Source organism: Eulemur rufifrons, chromosome 30 (assembly GCF_041146395.1).
Source record: "Eulemur rufifrons isolate Redbay chromosome 30, OSU_ERuf_1, whole genome shotgun sequence".
Lineage (NCBI taxonomy): Eukaryota > Metazoa > Chordata > Mammalia > Primates > Lemuridae > Eulemur > Eulemur rufifrons.
The window spans coordinates 137,151,299-137,167,643 of record NC_091012.1 but is presented as its reverse complement, the minus strand read 5'-3'; the positions used below and the strand labels follow the sequence as shown (position 1 = coordinate 137,167,643).

At 42.8% G+C, this 16,345-nt stretch overlaps 1 protein-coding gene across 8 annotated transcripts in view; it reads left to right on the top strand.

Annotated features, from left to right (window-relative positions):
- The window catches only part of CLCN4 (chloride voltage-gated channel 4), a 100,900-nt gene that overhangs the window by 47,066 nt on the left and 37,489 nt on the right, over positions 1-16,345 (top strand). For all 8 annotated transcript variants that reach the window (XM_069463894.1, XM_069463899.1, XM_069463900.1 and 5 more), the window contains 5 exons: positions 4,650-4,856; positions 4,992-5,072; positions 6,214-6,759; positions 9,306-9,492; positions 11,777-12,175. In XM_069463894.1, the coding sequence (XP_069319995.1) occupies positions 4,650-4,856; positions 4,992-5,072; positions 6,214-6,759; positions 9,306-9,492; positions 11,777-12,175 (1,420 nt within the window). The remainder of the gene's footprint in view (positions 1-4,649; positions 4,857-4,991; positions 5,073-6,213; positions 6,760-9,305; positions 9,493-11,776; positions 12,176-16,345) is intronic.

Here is a 16,345-nt window from a genome sequence, read left to right as displayed (position 1 = left end):
GGATTCACATGGCCCGAGATGGGCAGATGCACTGTGAGCATTTAACACTGTTGCTCTCCTGTGTCTCCTGCCTCACCATTCCCCTGTGGTTGTCACTGGTGGTCCCTGCATTGCAGAGAGAGTGAATGCCCCACTTAGTTCTGTAAGCAGCAGTGATTGTTAGCCCGAGCCAGCTTGAGAGCCACTCTACTCAGGTCTGCGGGCAGTGGCATTTGTCTGCCTGCGCCAGCTTGAGCACAGCCCTGCTCATGCCTAAAGTGGGCATCTTTATTGGTGGCAACTGATCTCAAAGGAATAAAATAGTGAGTTGAGCATTTGTTATGTGACAAAAGTACAAGGGACACATTGACATGGATGAAACTAAAAATGTGATGCCAAGTGAAAAAAGTTGCAGAAAAATACAGAAAGTATGATTCTATTGATATAAAGTCCATAAACAGCCAAAATGAAACAGCATATGTGCAAAAACTGTACATAAAGAAAGGCAAAGAAATGATTGGAAGTGGTGAGGGGAAGGAGGAAGGTCCCATTGGGGAGGCAAGCACAGGGCTTTCAAAGGCAGCCACTCTTCTATTTCTTAAGCTTGGTAGTGGGCACATGGGTACTTCCTTTATTAATATGCTTTTAACCATATGTAAGTATGTCATAGATTCATTTCACTATGAAACAGTTCATAACAATCTTTTAATATATCAGGAACCAAATAGAGGCTTTATAATTAAGTTTGCTTATTATGACTCAACAGTAGCAGAGTTATTGCTATTATTATAGTAGAGCTCAAAATTCTTAACCTAAGGATATAGTACCTACCCCAGTTCTTGGAGGAAAGGAGCAGAGTAAAAAGTAAATGTAAATGAATAATTCATAGATAAAAAGAACCTCCTCCCAGTCAAAACCCAACTAAGTATTAATAAATATATAAACCAACTTCAATTGGGACATGAAGCTGTTCTCCTTCATTCTAGCAAAGACACTGACTGAACTATTTAGAAGACAGATTTATCAGTGTTTGAGGCGATCCGCTACAAACTGCTATAGGTGCGCCGTGTGAGGACAGACTGTGAATACAGTGCGCTTACGTACATTTTTAAAAATTTCTCATCCTCCCTAACATTTGCTTCCAAAATATTTTGATTACTTAGAATGAAAATTCCTTTGGAAATATTTTTAAAAATGTAAATCTGGAGAAATTTTGTTTTTCCGTGTAGTAAATGCTCCATGTAAGTTCTATAAATCACATTTAAAAGAGAATACCCTGGCTGGGCAAAGAGGCTCACGCCTATAATCCTAGCACTCTGGGAGGCCAGGGCAGGAGGATCACTTGGGGTCAGGAGTCCAAGACCAGCCTGAACAAGAGTGAGACCCCATCTCTACTAAAAATAGAAAAATTAGCCGGGCATCATGGTGCGAGCCTGTAGTCCCAGCTACTCAGGAGGCTGAGGCAGGAGGATCGCTTGAGCCCAGGAGTTTGAGGTTGCAGTGAGCTATGATGATACTACTGCATTCTAGCTGGGGCAACAGAGTGAGACCATCTCAAAAATAAATAAAATAAAATAAATAAAAGAGAATACTCATAGTTTGTTGGGCTTAGGAATTTAGAGAGAACTGGGTAAGGGTGTCCTCTTTATACTTCTGTTTGTTTTATCAGTAGACCCACTGTCTGCTATATAAGAAATCGTATCTTATTCGAACTTACTCTGTGTTGATGTTCCAGTTCATTACAAAACATGAACACTTTTGTAAATATTTATTTACCAGAAAGCGTTCTTGTTTTCAGGCTACCATCAGCAAGTCACAAATCCACTGTAATATATCTTGTTAAAGCCCTGCTCACTTCAGTCTCTGTGAATTCAGATTAAAGCGAGTGATTGGATTTTGGCATCTACTGGGAATGAATTTGCCTTTTTTAGTCCCTAATTTGATCATGAGAATTTTATAAATCATTTTAGAGAATTACAAAATACCTATTACATTGTTCAGTTCACCACATGTCATGGCTGGCAAAGGCTCAGGTAATTTAGATGCTTGTAATTTTCTAAATGGTATTACGCTTTTAAACTGTACCCTGGGGTCCAAATCCACATTAACTAACTGACAAAAAATTATAGATAATTTTATTCGAGGCAACACAAAAGGGCAGGATTGTGGCAGGCATAATAAAACATCCCTTAAATAAAGGGATCTGAAATCCCAGAGCACAGGCTCAATTAGGCCAACTATTAATATCACTAGTTAAGGATAGATTTAACCACAGCTAGTTTGTCTGCCACTAGTTAAAGGCTAGTTCAAGAAAAACCATCTGACTGTATAGCTAGGAGACCTCGTGCATATTCAGTAGGAAGGAGCCCATTGAGTCCTCTGGGATCACACACATGTGCCCTCCCCTCAACATACACTTGAATTATTGACTTCATGACCCTCCCCACATTGCCCAAGGTAACATGATGCTCAGTAGAAGGTGTCGGTGAATGAACAAAGAGTATTTCAGGGCTGTCCCTTAAATACTCTTTTAAGAAATTAGGATTACCTATAATACTCTTTCCAGGAATGGAGCAGTGGCTGCCCTCCACCTGAGCTGCATTTTAGACTTACCTGGGGAGGCTGTAAAAATCCTTATACCTTGGATGTGCCTCAGACCAATTACATCAAATCTCTGAGGGGATAGCCAGTCTGAAAGCTTTCCTAATTCTGTAGGTGATTCTGATGAGCACAAAGGTTGTGGAGGACTGTAGTAGCTATTTGGGAAATTGATCACTTGGAAGAGCATAAGGAGGCATTTTCAAGTTATACAATTACATTGACAAGAAATACCGTTGTCCCATTATGTAATATATACATAATGAAAAGAGAAATTGACCATGAATTTCATTGACTGACTCACTTGGTGTCTAATGAATCTATGATTACAGGCTTGTAAGTTGCTAGCTCAGCAGTGAGCATTCATTCCATTGTAGCCAATTGTGGAAGTGGTTGGAGGTAGAAAAGTTATTTAGCCATTAGTGATGCTTCTATATCTAAAAGAACACCATTTTGGGGGAGAGGACCTCAGTATATGAAGTTAGTTAGTCAGTGAGATTGGCACCCAGTTGAATTCTAAAAGCATTAGGCAAAGACTCAAGGGCACCTTTAGGAAGAAATCCATTATTTGGCATTTACAAAGTGCAGCAGGTCTGAAAATGGAGCAAGACAACTCTCCCTATAATCAAAGTTCTCTTCAATACACCAGGGGAGGATTTGACAGAAGAGAAGGGGTTGTCATGGATTCAAACATCTTTATACCCCTCTAAGGTGTATTATTAGAAAGTTGAGCATCTTCTTCATTTTCTAATATTGCAGTAAGTATATTTTCAAACATACAGAAATGTTGAAAGAACTGGACAGTAAACGCCTACTTATTTGCCTCCAGCAGGCGTCAGCAAACTTTCCCTATAAAGGAGAGAGAGTGAATATTTTAGGTCTCAGGGCCCAAGAGGCAAAATAGGGCAACTATTCTCACCAAAAGACTAGTAGTCTTTTATATGTGTTACTTAAACAAAACAAAACAAACTCTGTTAAAGCCATTCTTAGCTTGTGTTTCATATAAAAATAGGCAGTGGGTCAGATTGGGCCCTTGGGCCATAGTTTGCCAACTTCTGACTGAAGGTTCAAGTGACATTTCACTGTTGTAGGGGAGGCAAAATATGACGTCTACCCTTTTAGGGGTTTTGGCTGGGCCTGAGAATTAAATTGACATAAGACAGATCAAAAGGAGGAAAACATATAAACTTATCTAATGCAAGTTTTACATGACATTGGAGCCCTAATTAGGAAATGGAGGCCTGAAGAGCAGTTGGAGTTGAACATTTATATACTGAATCGGACAAAGAGGAGCAAGCTGTGCAAGTGTGAGAAGGCCCAGGGGCTTGGGCTGGGGCACTTAGTTGGGCGGAGGAGTGGTCAGGAAGATAAGGTTAGTCTAACAACATTTGTTTGTACAGATTTCCCTTGGCCTCAACTTCCCCTCCTTGATAAGAATGATACTTTCTTTCTAGTATAGGAAATGTGTCTTTCATGTGGGAATTTCATCTGCCTTTAGGAAACAATGAAGGTCAGAGTGATATTCTTGCACCTGCTGTTTTTCAAATGACCTTAACTCAAAATAGTTTGCCACAGTGGCATATTTTGGGGTGGCTTATTCTTCACTCCTTCATTCTCTGTGCTTTGTCACATAGCTGGCCAGCTCTCCATCTCTTTGTCTTGGATATCTTTCAAGAGTTAAGAGTTAGCAGTTAAGATCAATAGGTATATGTCTCTTCTCAATACAACAAAGGGTAACGTGAACAGGCTAAAATGCCATAAATAAAATGAGACCTTGATAATGTTTTAATGATTTCAATCCTCTTTATGATCATTTGGTACTCTAAGTATCCCTTTTTTTTTTACCATGCCTTAAATTTTTAATGTTTCTGTTAATATAATATAAAGTTACATATTAATAAAAATTCTGTTAATATAATATAAAATTACAGATTAATTAAAAAGTGAAAATGTCCTTTCTTCCATGCGATTTAGTGAATCTAAACTTTTAACATGCCTCTCATGAATTGCAGCTATTTTCCTAGCCATGGATGGAAGCAGTTCATTCCCTCTCATTCTCCATCCTGTTTCAGATAAAGACTATTTTGAGTGGCTTTATCATCAGGGGCTACCTGGGGAAGTGGACTCTGCTAATCAAGACGGTCACCCTGGTGCTGGTAGTGTCCTCTGGCCTGAGCCTTGGGAAGGAAGGGCCGCTGGTGCACGTGGCCTGTTGCTGCGGCAACTTCTTCAGCAGCCTTTTCTCCAAGTACAGCAAGAACGAGGGCAAGAGGCGCGAGGTGAGCTGGCTCAGCTTCCATGCGCGGTGGAGCTTTCGTCCCAAAGCCCCCTTCTCCCATGTCACCTGCACATTCTGGCATATGTTCATTTTCATGGAAGGCCTTGGAGCTTACCCAGAACTATTTGCCTTGTAGGTGCTGTCAGCTGCAGCTGCTGCTGGAGTCTCTGTTGCCTTTGGTGCGCCGATCGGGGGTGTGCTTTTCAGTCTCGAAGAGGTGAGAATGGGCAGCTGAGGGAACATGTGGGTGGTTGGCATAGCAGTAAGTCTTCATCTCCTGCCCTTTGAGGATTAGAGTCAAAGAAGTATCGAATAAGATTCTTGTGGTTAGTTAAAGAGCCCAATTTCCACTGTTAGAGATCTGTTTTCTTTTTTTTTTCGTTGTTTTGTTTTTGAGATGGGGTCTTGCTGTATTGCCCAGGCTGGTCTCAAACTCCTGGCTTCAAGCACTCCTCCTGCCTCAGCCTTCTGAGTTGCTGGGACTACAGGTCTGGGCCACCATGCCAAGCTATATCTGTTTTCAAGTATTGTTTTAAAAATTGCCAATATACCTTTTGGGGAAGATTTCCAGTATCCCTTCTCTTTATCATAACCAACTTAATTAAGTACTTTGGTTTTGGTAACCCAGGTGGATTATTCTAGTGGTTGGCAAACATTTTCTAAAGGGCCAGGTAGTAAATGTTTTAGGTCCTGCGGGCCATATAATTTCTGTTGCAACCACTCAACTCTACCATTGTAGTGTGTGAAAGGAGCCATGGACAACATGGACACGAGTAGGCATGGCCTGTGTTCCCAAAGAACTTTCCTTATGGACACTGAAACTTGAATTTTATATAGTTTTTACATGTCACAAAATATTGTTCTTCTTTTGAATATTTCAAGTCAAAAGAATTTTTTTCCTTTTCCAACCATTTAAAAATGTAAAAAAAACCACAAAACATTCTTAACTCATCATGCTGTAAAAATACATTTGCTGGGCTGGTGTTGACCTGCGGGCCAGAGTTTTGAAACCCCTGATGTATTCTGTTGTCTGTAGAATCAAATCCAGAGGTTTATTTGGTTTTAGAAGAGTCTGTGCCATGAACAGAATTATGATTACATATTTTTATTCCTCTTAAAAACATAGCTCAAACCTACCTTGATTAGTATCTATTCTACTTTCTAGGCATAGATTCCTTTAAATATCTTTGTTGGTGCATCTTGGTCATATTAAACCCAGGCTGAAGGAGTCAGTGTGGCCACACTTGGTCTTAGAATGTGTCTTTCATGCCAAGCGTTAGTAGGTGGTTGGTGACCCAAGGGACTGGCCTCTGAGTAGCTCTTTGGCCAGCCTCTAATTGTCTACTTGTTTGTCCCAGGTCAGTTACTACTTTCCCTTGAAGACCTTGTGGAGGTCATTTTTTGCGGCCCTGGTGGCGGCCTTTACACTGCGATCCATCAATCCCTTTGGGAATAGCCGCCTTGTTCTCTTTTACGTGGAATATCACACGCCCTGGTACATGGCTGAACTCTTCCCCTTCATCCTGCTTGGAGTCTTCGGGGGCCTGTGGGGAACCCTCTTCATCCGCTGCAACATTGCCTGGTGCAGGAGGCGCAAGACCACCAGGCTGGGGAAGTACCCGGTGCTGGAGGTCATTGTGGTGACCGCCATCACTGCCATCATCGCCTACCCCAATCCCTACACACGCCAGAGCACCAGCGAGCTGATTTCTGAGCTGTTCAATGACTGTGGGGCCCTTGAGTCCTCCCAGCTCTGTGACTACATCAACGACCCCAACATGACCCGGCCTGTGGATGACATTCCAGACCGGCCGGCCGGGGTCGGGGTTTATACGGCCATGTGGCAGCTGGCCTTGGCGCTGATCTTCAAAATCGTTGTTACCATATTTACCTTTGGCATGAAGGTAAGTGAAAGGGAAGGAAGATGGGGTGAGGACCCATGTCCTTCTGGGCACAGCACCTACTCTCCAAAATACAATTGTAATGGGAAAAAAAGGAGAACTGACCTTTCTTGGATGTTGTCATGTGCTGGGCACTTGGCATTCTTTTAGCCAACAGGAAACAACTCTTTTAATAAATAATAAGCTTATGAAATAGAGATTCTAATCACATTTTATAAGTGGGCAAGGTAAGGCTCAGAGACCTGAAGTGGCTTGATCAGACCCACAGCCCATGGGAGGCAGAGCTGGCATCAACCCCACTTGGTCACATTCCCAGGAGGGGTGGTAGCCACAGGTTTGCCTTCTGGCTGGGTGATGCCAAGTGGTGGAAATAGCCCAGGTTTGGCCCCATTTGGATCCGTAAATGTGTGCTGAGCATCAGCTGTATGTTAGGCACTGTGTTAAGTCTGAGGGATTCAGAATCCAAAAGAGAATGCTGCCCTTCAAGAGCACACGCTCTGTGAGACAGCCACAAAGCCAGAGTGCACCCTGCGCACTACCCTGGCACGGTGGCAGCACAGAGTGAGAGCGTCCCAGTCTTGGTTGGGCTGTGCACAGCAGGGGCTCTTTCACACATCCTCTCTCGATGCGATGTCCTTGTTCCTAAAGCCAGAGAAGAGACAGCTTCTTTCTTCTTCTAAACACTGTGTTAAAATCAGTGCAGACATTATAAACCCTTCCTAAAGAGCTTTCTTTTATGGAAACTGGCATTAAGTTATTGCTTTTTAAAAAAAATTGAGGTAAAATTCACAAAACATAAAATTGAGCATTTTAAAGTGTACAGTTCAGTGGAATTACCTACAGTCATAATGTGCAGCCAATACCTCTATCTGGTGTCAGAACTTCCTCTTCCCCCCAAAGGGAGATCCCTGCCCATTAGCAGTCACTCGCCTTCTCCCCGACCCCAGCCCCTGACAACCACTAATCTTGGTGGTTGGACACTTCACATGGACACTTCACATAAATGGAATCATGTAATGTGTGGCCTTTTGTGATTGGCTTTTTTCATAGCACAATATTTTCAGGGTTCATCCACATTGTAGCATGTGTCAGTACTTCATCATTTTAATGGCTAAATAGTATGTCATTCTGTGACTCTCTCTCACTTTGTTTACCCACTCATCCTTTGATGACATTTGGGTTATTTCTACCTTTTGGCTATTATGAATAGTGCCATTATTACCCACTTTCAAAAACTTTTATTAGAGTATATCATTCATGTAGACGTGTACAGCTCAATGAATTTGAGCAAAACACACACATTTGTGTAACCAGCGCCCAGGACCAGAAGCAGAACATTACCCACCCCCAGAGCCCCCTGTTGTGTTCCTTTTGTGTGGTATTTCTATGAATTTCCTCTTTTAAAAAAGTCTAAGAAATTGTGTACCTGACTGTGTAGTGGCCAAACACAAACCTGAATTTGTGCCTTAAGAACAAGGATATATAGACTTATGAAATAGTTGACCATCTCTGACCCATCATCTCCTAACAGAGGGATTTATTCTTGTGTCTGAGGAAGATGCTAGAAGCATCTTTTGGTGCTTGGTGAGAGAAGTCTACTTTGGAGTTATAGGGGTTTAAGTGACTGTGGAATGAGGGGAAACTCAGAAAGAAACAATGACCTAAGCAATGTTCTAAACTCTAGAAATCACACTAAACTTAACTTGAATTAGGCTAAAGATCTTCTTCCACCCTCAGATGGGTGACCAGTCGGGCAGGTGTAAGTGTAGCTGCTCAGGATCGGTGGTCATGGGTAATCTCAGTGAACAAGGGCATCAGGCGTGTTCTACAGCGCATGTTTGGTCACTAGATAAACGAAAATGTATTTTCATTCAGCAAAGTAGAAGACACGCTACTACCAAGATCTTTTAGTTTACATTGTCTATTTCTTTGCTCCTCCTACCCTGGCTTGAAAATATTCAGAATATTCAGGAAATGCACTTTGTTAGGAAGAGGGAATTGCCTCCCTCGTCTCTCTGATAGGTGTTCGGCCACCACCTACTACAGAGGGCAGGGAGCCCTCGAAGAGTTTTCTGCAAGATCCAGGGCAGTTGTGGTGACACATTCAGCTTCTTTATTTTACTTGGGAGCAGTCGCAGGTCCTTCTTTTCCATTTCATGCTGTGGCTTGACATTTAATTTTAAAAGCCAGTCTGAATGACATGGCAAGGGGAGAGAGAAAGTAGTATCTCAAGTGACAGATGCTCACTTTGAATGTGATTTGCAGTGGGGCTTATTCTTTAATCCACAGCAGGGAAACGGGCTAGCTTTTGAAGGAGAGGGAATGAAAGTGTAAAATTGCATTCCCTCCAAGTTGCAGTAGATACGACTGACTAAGCAGGTCAGATCACTTGTCCTACCTTTTCCCAGCTGACCTATTTTGCAGAGTTGTGCCTCCTTTGAAGACTGAAGCAAAATGCAAGTTTGTCGAGGGGGACTGTGTTTCCCCGGGGTTGTGAAGCGGGAACCTGGCCTCCGTCCCTCACACTGCTTTTCTCTGTGTGCCTCAAGATCCCGTCGGGACTCTTCATCCCCAGCATGGCTGTGGGAGCTATGGCAGGCAGGATGGTGGGAATCGGCGTGGAGCAGCTGGCTTACCATCACCATGACTGGATCATCTTCAGGAACTGGTGCAGACCTGGGGCAGACTGTGTCACACCAGGACTTTACGCCATGGTGGGAGCTGCAGCCTGCCTAGGTATGGCCACAGGTGGGGCCAGGGAGGGGTGGGGGCGCTAATCTGTCTCAGAGGACTGGGAACAAGGAAGGACATGAACTTGAACATTTGCATTACTCAGGATAGGCTAGGTTGTGCTGCTGCTGTCACAAGTAGACCCCTAAATCTCAGTGGCTTAACACACCAAGGCTTATAGCTTGTTTCTCTCTCTCTCTCTCTATATATATATATATATAAATATGTAATTATTAAGTATGAATTGTCCAATTTCCTTAAGTATTAAGTTTGACAGTTGTATCTGACATTTCACTTTGACACTTCTTATTTTGTTTTTATTGTGAAGGTACGTCATCATTCTTTCAAATGCACAGTTTGGCTTGTCATTATCTTTTAAAAATTTTTTTAGAGCCATTTTTATGAAACCGTAGATAAGTCAAAAATTTGTGTTACTTTCAAATATGAGTTCCGTCATGGAACTAATGCTACGCAGACAGCCCAAAATATCAACGGAGTGTTTGGGAAGGATGTGGCTAATGAAAGCATAGTATGTTGATGGTTTGAGAAGTTCTGTTCTGGTGATTTTAATATTGAAAATGAGCCAAGTGGGTGACCCGAGACCAAGGTGGATAATGATGAGCTAAAAGCTGTAGTGGAAGCGAATCCATCTCAACCTACGTGTGAATTAGCAGCAACGTTTGACGTTACTATTCCAGCAATATTGGACCATTTAAAACAAATCAGCAAGGTAAAGAAGCTGGATAGATGGGTACCTCATGAATTAAACAAGAGTCACAAGAGAAATTGTCTTGAAGCTTGCCTTTCTTTGCTGTCATGACATAAAGGCAAACCATTTCTATACCGTATTATTATGTATGATGAAAAATAGATTCTGTTTGACGATCACAAGCATTCGACACAATGGCTGGATGAAGACGAAGTGCTGAAACATAGTCTAAAATGGAATATTCATCAAAAAAAGCTACTGGTATCTGTTTGGTGGTCCAGTGCTAGTATTATCCACTACAGCTTCATGAAACCTGGTCAGTCGATTACAGTGGATGTCTACTGCAACCAGTTGGATGCTTGCGATTAAGCAGCCAAGATTGGTCAACAGAGACAGGCCAATCCTCTTGCAAGACAATGCTTGACCAGACAAACAACGCTGTTCAAACTACAGATGATGAGCTTGGAAACTCTCTGTCATCTACTGTATTTACCATACCTTGCATCAACTGACTACCACTTCTTCCAAGCTTTGGACCACTTCTTGCAAGGAAAAATATTCAATTCCCAACAAGCTGTGGAAAATGCCTTTTGCGATTTCATCACCACTCACTCTCCAGGCTTCTGTTAAGATGGCAAAATTGTATTGATAGTTTAGGCACATACTTTGATTAATTGTACTACTATTTGAGATATAATAAACTAAACTTTTGATTCAAAATTAGAAATTTCATATTTAATGACATATATATATATATATATATGCTCCTGGACTTACAGTGGGGTTACATCCTGATAAATCCATTGTAAGTTGAAAATATACAAAGTAAAAAATGCATTGAATACATCTAACCTACCAAACATCATAGCTTAGCCCAGCCTACCTTTAAACGTGCTTGCAACACTTACATTAGCCTATAGTTGGGCACAATCACCTAATACAAAGCCTATTTTATGTTAAAGTATTGAATGTCTCATGTAATCTGTCCAATACTTTACTGAAAGTAAAAACCAGAATGGTTGTATAGGTACTTGAAGTAAGGTTTCTACTGAATGTGTGTGCCTTTTTCACCATCATACAGTCCAAAAATTGTAGGTTGAACCATTGTAAGTCAGGGGCTGTCTGTAAATAAAAAACATGGATTAGCAGAAGGTTCTTCTCCACCCATTCAGGGACAGAAAGGTGGGTCCCTCTCCTGTCTATGGTTCCTAAGCATCCCTATAATTTTCTGGAGTGTAGGGTTTTGGGAGGGCGCCATGCTCACTCAGTCAGAAGCCTGCGGAGCCCATGTAGGATCTACTTGCCAAGAAGCAAGGTGTGTGGGCCTGGGCGAATAGACAGCCCAGGTGCCTCACTGGCGCAGAGCCCCCAGTCACATGCAACTTACAGCTCCCTGACTCAAAGCCGCGTTTAGCAGAGTCTGACCACAGTTCCAGAGGCCCAGCGCGGTCAGCATGTGGGAATGTCTCCTTGGAACTAGCGTGAGGAGAATTTATAGCCCACCTGTCAGGGTCCTTAAATCCTGCCCTCCTGAGGGGCCAGGGTTGTGTTTCAGAATCCCACTGTTCTCTTCCCTTGCAGGTGGAGTTACTAGGATGACGGTGTCATTGGTGGTCATCATGTTTGAATTAACCGGTGGTCTGGAGTACATCGTGCCCCTGATGGCGGCGGCCGTGACCAGCAAGTGGGTAGCAGATGCCTTTGGGAAAGAAGGTATCTACGAGGCCCACATCCACTTAAACGGGTACCCATTTCTCGACGTGAAGGATGAGTTCACGCACCGCACGCTGGCCACCGATGTCATGCGGCCCCGGCGGGGAGAGCCACCGCTGTCAGTGCTCACCCAGGACAGCATGACAGTTGAGGACGTGGAGACGCTCATCAAGGAGACTGACTACAACGGCTTCCCTGTGGTGGTCTCCAGAGACTCTGAGCGCCTCATCGGGTTTGCGCAGAGGAGGGAGCTGATCCTTGCGATAAGTGAGTAAAGAGCCGGGTACCCAGGCTTTCCTGAGAGACGGTGGCAGCCTTTGTACCCCTGAAATCACCCAAGAGGTTCACGAGAATATACGTCAAGCTTTAATGTATCTGTGCCACCCCAAGGTCTGGTTAAAGTGCAGGTTCTGGTTGAGCAGGTCTGGGCTGGGACCCAAGACCCTGCGTTTCTCACGAGCTCCCCACGTGTGCTGGTGCTGCTTGTCCCCAAGTCACACCAAGGGACAGAGTTTAACCAAGTCTCGGGGTAGACATTGTTGGCTGGAAAGTGACCGCATATTTACAAGCAGCGACCTGAGCCCCACTCCCTCTAGGACAGTTGTCCCCTACCTTTACGGTACCAGGGACTGTTTTCATGGAAGGTAATTTTTCTACAGACTGGGGTTGGGGGGCTGGTTTTGGGATGATTCAAGCACATTACATTTATTGTGCACTTTATTCCTATTATTATTACATTGTAATATATAATGAAATGATTATACAACTCACTGTAGATTGGGGACCCCTGCTCTAGGAGGTGAGCTGCTGCCACTGCCTATTTAGGGAATTATTGGATGAAGCTAAGAAGGGAGAGAAGGTGTGAGATCCTGAAGTTGCCTGGGCTCAGCCGATCTCAGAGAGACTTTCAGGCAGACTAACCAACTGGCCGAGATTGCGAGGCCTTGCCCAGACAATCCCTTGCCACCACATGAGTCTTTTGCTTCACTTTCTGACATCATGCCTGATTCTGCCAGTTAGAGGCCAGTGTAGGTGAATGAGCAGCCATTGCTAGAAGCCAGTAGTGGTGATGACTTCCTTCCTTGTGTCTGAGCTACAGCCAGCTGCACGGGGGCAGGCTGTTCGGTTGCAGGAAGAGAAAAGGAGATGCTGCCCGGGGGCGGGGGGGACCCCAAAGACAGGTGATTCAGAGAAGCAAGCCTGTGGGCCCCATCAGCCTAGGGATGGCTGCCCTGCCTTGAAGGGTAGCAGTAGGAGGTAAGAGGATTCCAAAGACAGAGGGGCTGAGAGCCAGAGGCCTGGGTGTGAGTCTTGGGAGCCCCAGGCAGGGAGGAGCAGTGATCCTCAGAGGGTGAGATCCCGCTGGACCTCAGGATGCAGCAGGGGCAGGGTCCAGCAGAGCCCATCCACTGGCACATGGCAGACACAAATGCCATCCCGCGCTGCATCCTTGCTCCACGATCTTCACAACATCCCAGCATCCAGTGGCAGACCAGGGCCTATGGCACGGCTCACATATGCACGTGACGGTTTTGCTATACATTCCATCTTCCAGAGTATTCATGAAGCTTGTCAGTGGGACCTTCCCCAGTCTGATTGCGGAATGCCCCATGTGAACACATCTTCACCAGACAACTGCTTGCTTCTTCTTGCTCTTTGTTTCTCATTTCTAAGGCACCTCCCTTCAATTTCTAAAACCTCTTGCCAATGTTAAATAGCTCTTAGAATATCTTTAAAGTATCTTGATCAAAGTCTTTATAAAAATAAGTTTAAATAAGCTATGTTCTCCAATTTTAGCTTGACACTCATTTTTACCTCCCCCAAAGCAAGAATTGATTTAATATTTTAGACACTGTAGCAAGTTTGTGTTTAAGTGTTCAGTGATGCTTCTTTTTATTATATAGGGCCTGTTGCTTAACAGGTAGGTTAAGGTGTAAATTGCCTTATAAATAATGAGTTTTTGAAAATCGTTTAAGTAGGGTTGGGTTTGTTTTAAAATAGTGTAATCAGCAGCCTTTAAAAAATTTATTCAATCCCTAGAATCTTTTAAGCAAAGGTTGAAATTTAAAAACTAAAGTAATAAATGTCACAGAATCCATTATCTATTGTATAGCTCCAGGCACACCTGCTAAGAGACAGCCTACTAATTTTGCAGAAACCCATTACTGTAATCAAGTGGGAAGCAGTAATTGTCATCAACTGGTTAGAGAAGAAATTGAAGCTTGCCAGCGGAGCACTCTCCGTGAAGCTATGTTTGGAATGTCTGAAGAGGCACCACACAGTGTAAATAATACCTATATACTTTCAATCAGACCAATAATAGTATAGAAGCTGCTATTTATGTGGTTTGCAGAAAGGCAAGGAGTGTTTTGCTCTGAGGAATCAAAAAAGCTGTTTTCCTGGTCTGTGGAAATAGAAGGGTCCTTGTACTCTGGTGGAGAAATTCATGACTTGCATTTGAGGAATTTTATGCCATTTTATGAATATAGAAACATGACAGCACTTAGCTAGAAACCATCCCATGCCAATTTCACTTTTTAAGGGAACTGGGAGCAAAGATTATAAATAGTCAGATCTGAGATAGTGTGGATAAGAAAAGAATAGTAAGTGCGGTAAATAAGGATTTTTCTTACACATCATGTTTAAAATTGTAGCAACTGCTCACATGAAGCTGAAAATGTTTTATTTTCAATCCATCCCTGGAATGTCAAAATGTAGCCGTTGTCTTGGTTAAAGAGCCCCACCTAGGCAGTGCAGCCCTCTTGGCCATCACAGTTAGCATGTGGGGCCACGTGGGTTCCTGGTTGCAGGTGAATGGGCGTTCACCTACATTGCTCTTTGCAAATGTGAGGGTCTTTCTGTACTCAGCAGGGCTCAGGCTCTTGTTTTAAGTTCTGCAGTTAAGCCAGTAGAGAGAGGTTCAGAGAGGACTCAGCGGGAAGCCACAGAGATGATTAAAGGGAGGAAAGTTAGAGTTTCAGGGAAGAGTTAAGGGAACTCACAGGTGTTTTTTTTTTTTTTTTGGTCTGGTGGATGACTTAATAATGATTCTCCAGCATGTGGAAGATGCTTACTTGCAGAAAGGGATCTACAACCAAGACTGAACATGAAGAAAAGTATCAGTTCTGTCAGATGAGCTATTTAGGGACTAAGAGGTTTCTGCCTAGGAGGGCTGTTAATTATTGGACTAGGTCATGGAGAATAGTGGTGTCATCTGTTTTATTCTGCTGGGGATGTTAAAATATATGTAAATATATATGCAGAGGGACTTCCCCATGCTTTAGTAGACAATAACTTGTCATAAAATAATCTGCTTTGTTTTCTATGTAGTCTATACTTTTTTATCATATTATCTTCGTATTAACCACTACTGTGATTGCTTCTAATTTTCCATTTTAACTTTGCTCGTTTACTACATCTGTCTTATGGAAGAATTTTTAGTTAGCAGGATGATGGAATATCACCTTCATAAAGACATAATTACTCTAAAGTAGGAGTTCTCAACCTCAGCACTATTAACATTTTGGGCTGGGTCATTCTTTGTGGTGGGGGCTGTCCTGTGCACTATAGGGTGTTGAGCAGCATCCCTGGGTCCCACCCACTAGATGTCAGGAGCACTTGCCCTTCCCTACTGGGACAACCAAAAATGTCTCCAGACATTGCCAAATGCCCCCCCAAGGGTGGGGGCAGAATTGCTCCCAGTTGAGAACCATTGCTCTAAAGCTACTCAGTAACTTATGGGATATGTGATTATTTCCAATCTTTTAAAATTTCTTGGCCTATCATAGTTTGTGAAATTCCTTTTACCAACACTTTATTAATTACCCTCTCTGTCTTTGACATTATGAATGTATGACTGCTAGGAAGTGAAATGTCAAGTTGAATAACCTTAGCAGGTGCTCATAAAATCTACATTATTTTTCAGCAGCTGTGGCCACTGAGACCAGTTATAGTAGAATATATGACAAACCTCCTACATTAAAGACAGTTTTAAAAATAGTTTAACTACTTTTAAAACCTTTAAAAATGCAGTTTATTACATTTTTAAAGTAAAAGTAAAAGTAATACACACTCATAGAATATTAGGGAAATCAGAAGCAAAAGGAAAAATAAAAAAAGCACCCACATTCTCATCAGCATAGAAGACCATGGCTAATATTTAGCGTATTTCCTTTTTGTCTTTTTAGGTCTTTTAAAAAGGTGCATTTGGGGCTGTATTGTTTTGGTTTCTTTTCCAACACAGGCTTCCAAGTGTTCCTGGAGTCTGTGAGTCTGTTCTCTCACAGCACTGGCTCATTCCATGGGTGAGGAGTTAGTTGGTTTATTCTTTCATACAGGAAGTATTTCTTCAGCATTCACCATGTGCTGGTACCATCCTAGAAGCTGGGAGCCCAGGGATGACAGTACACCATCTCTGCCCTCTGTGAACTTACCTGC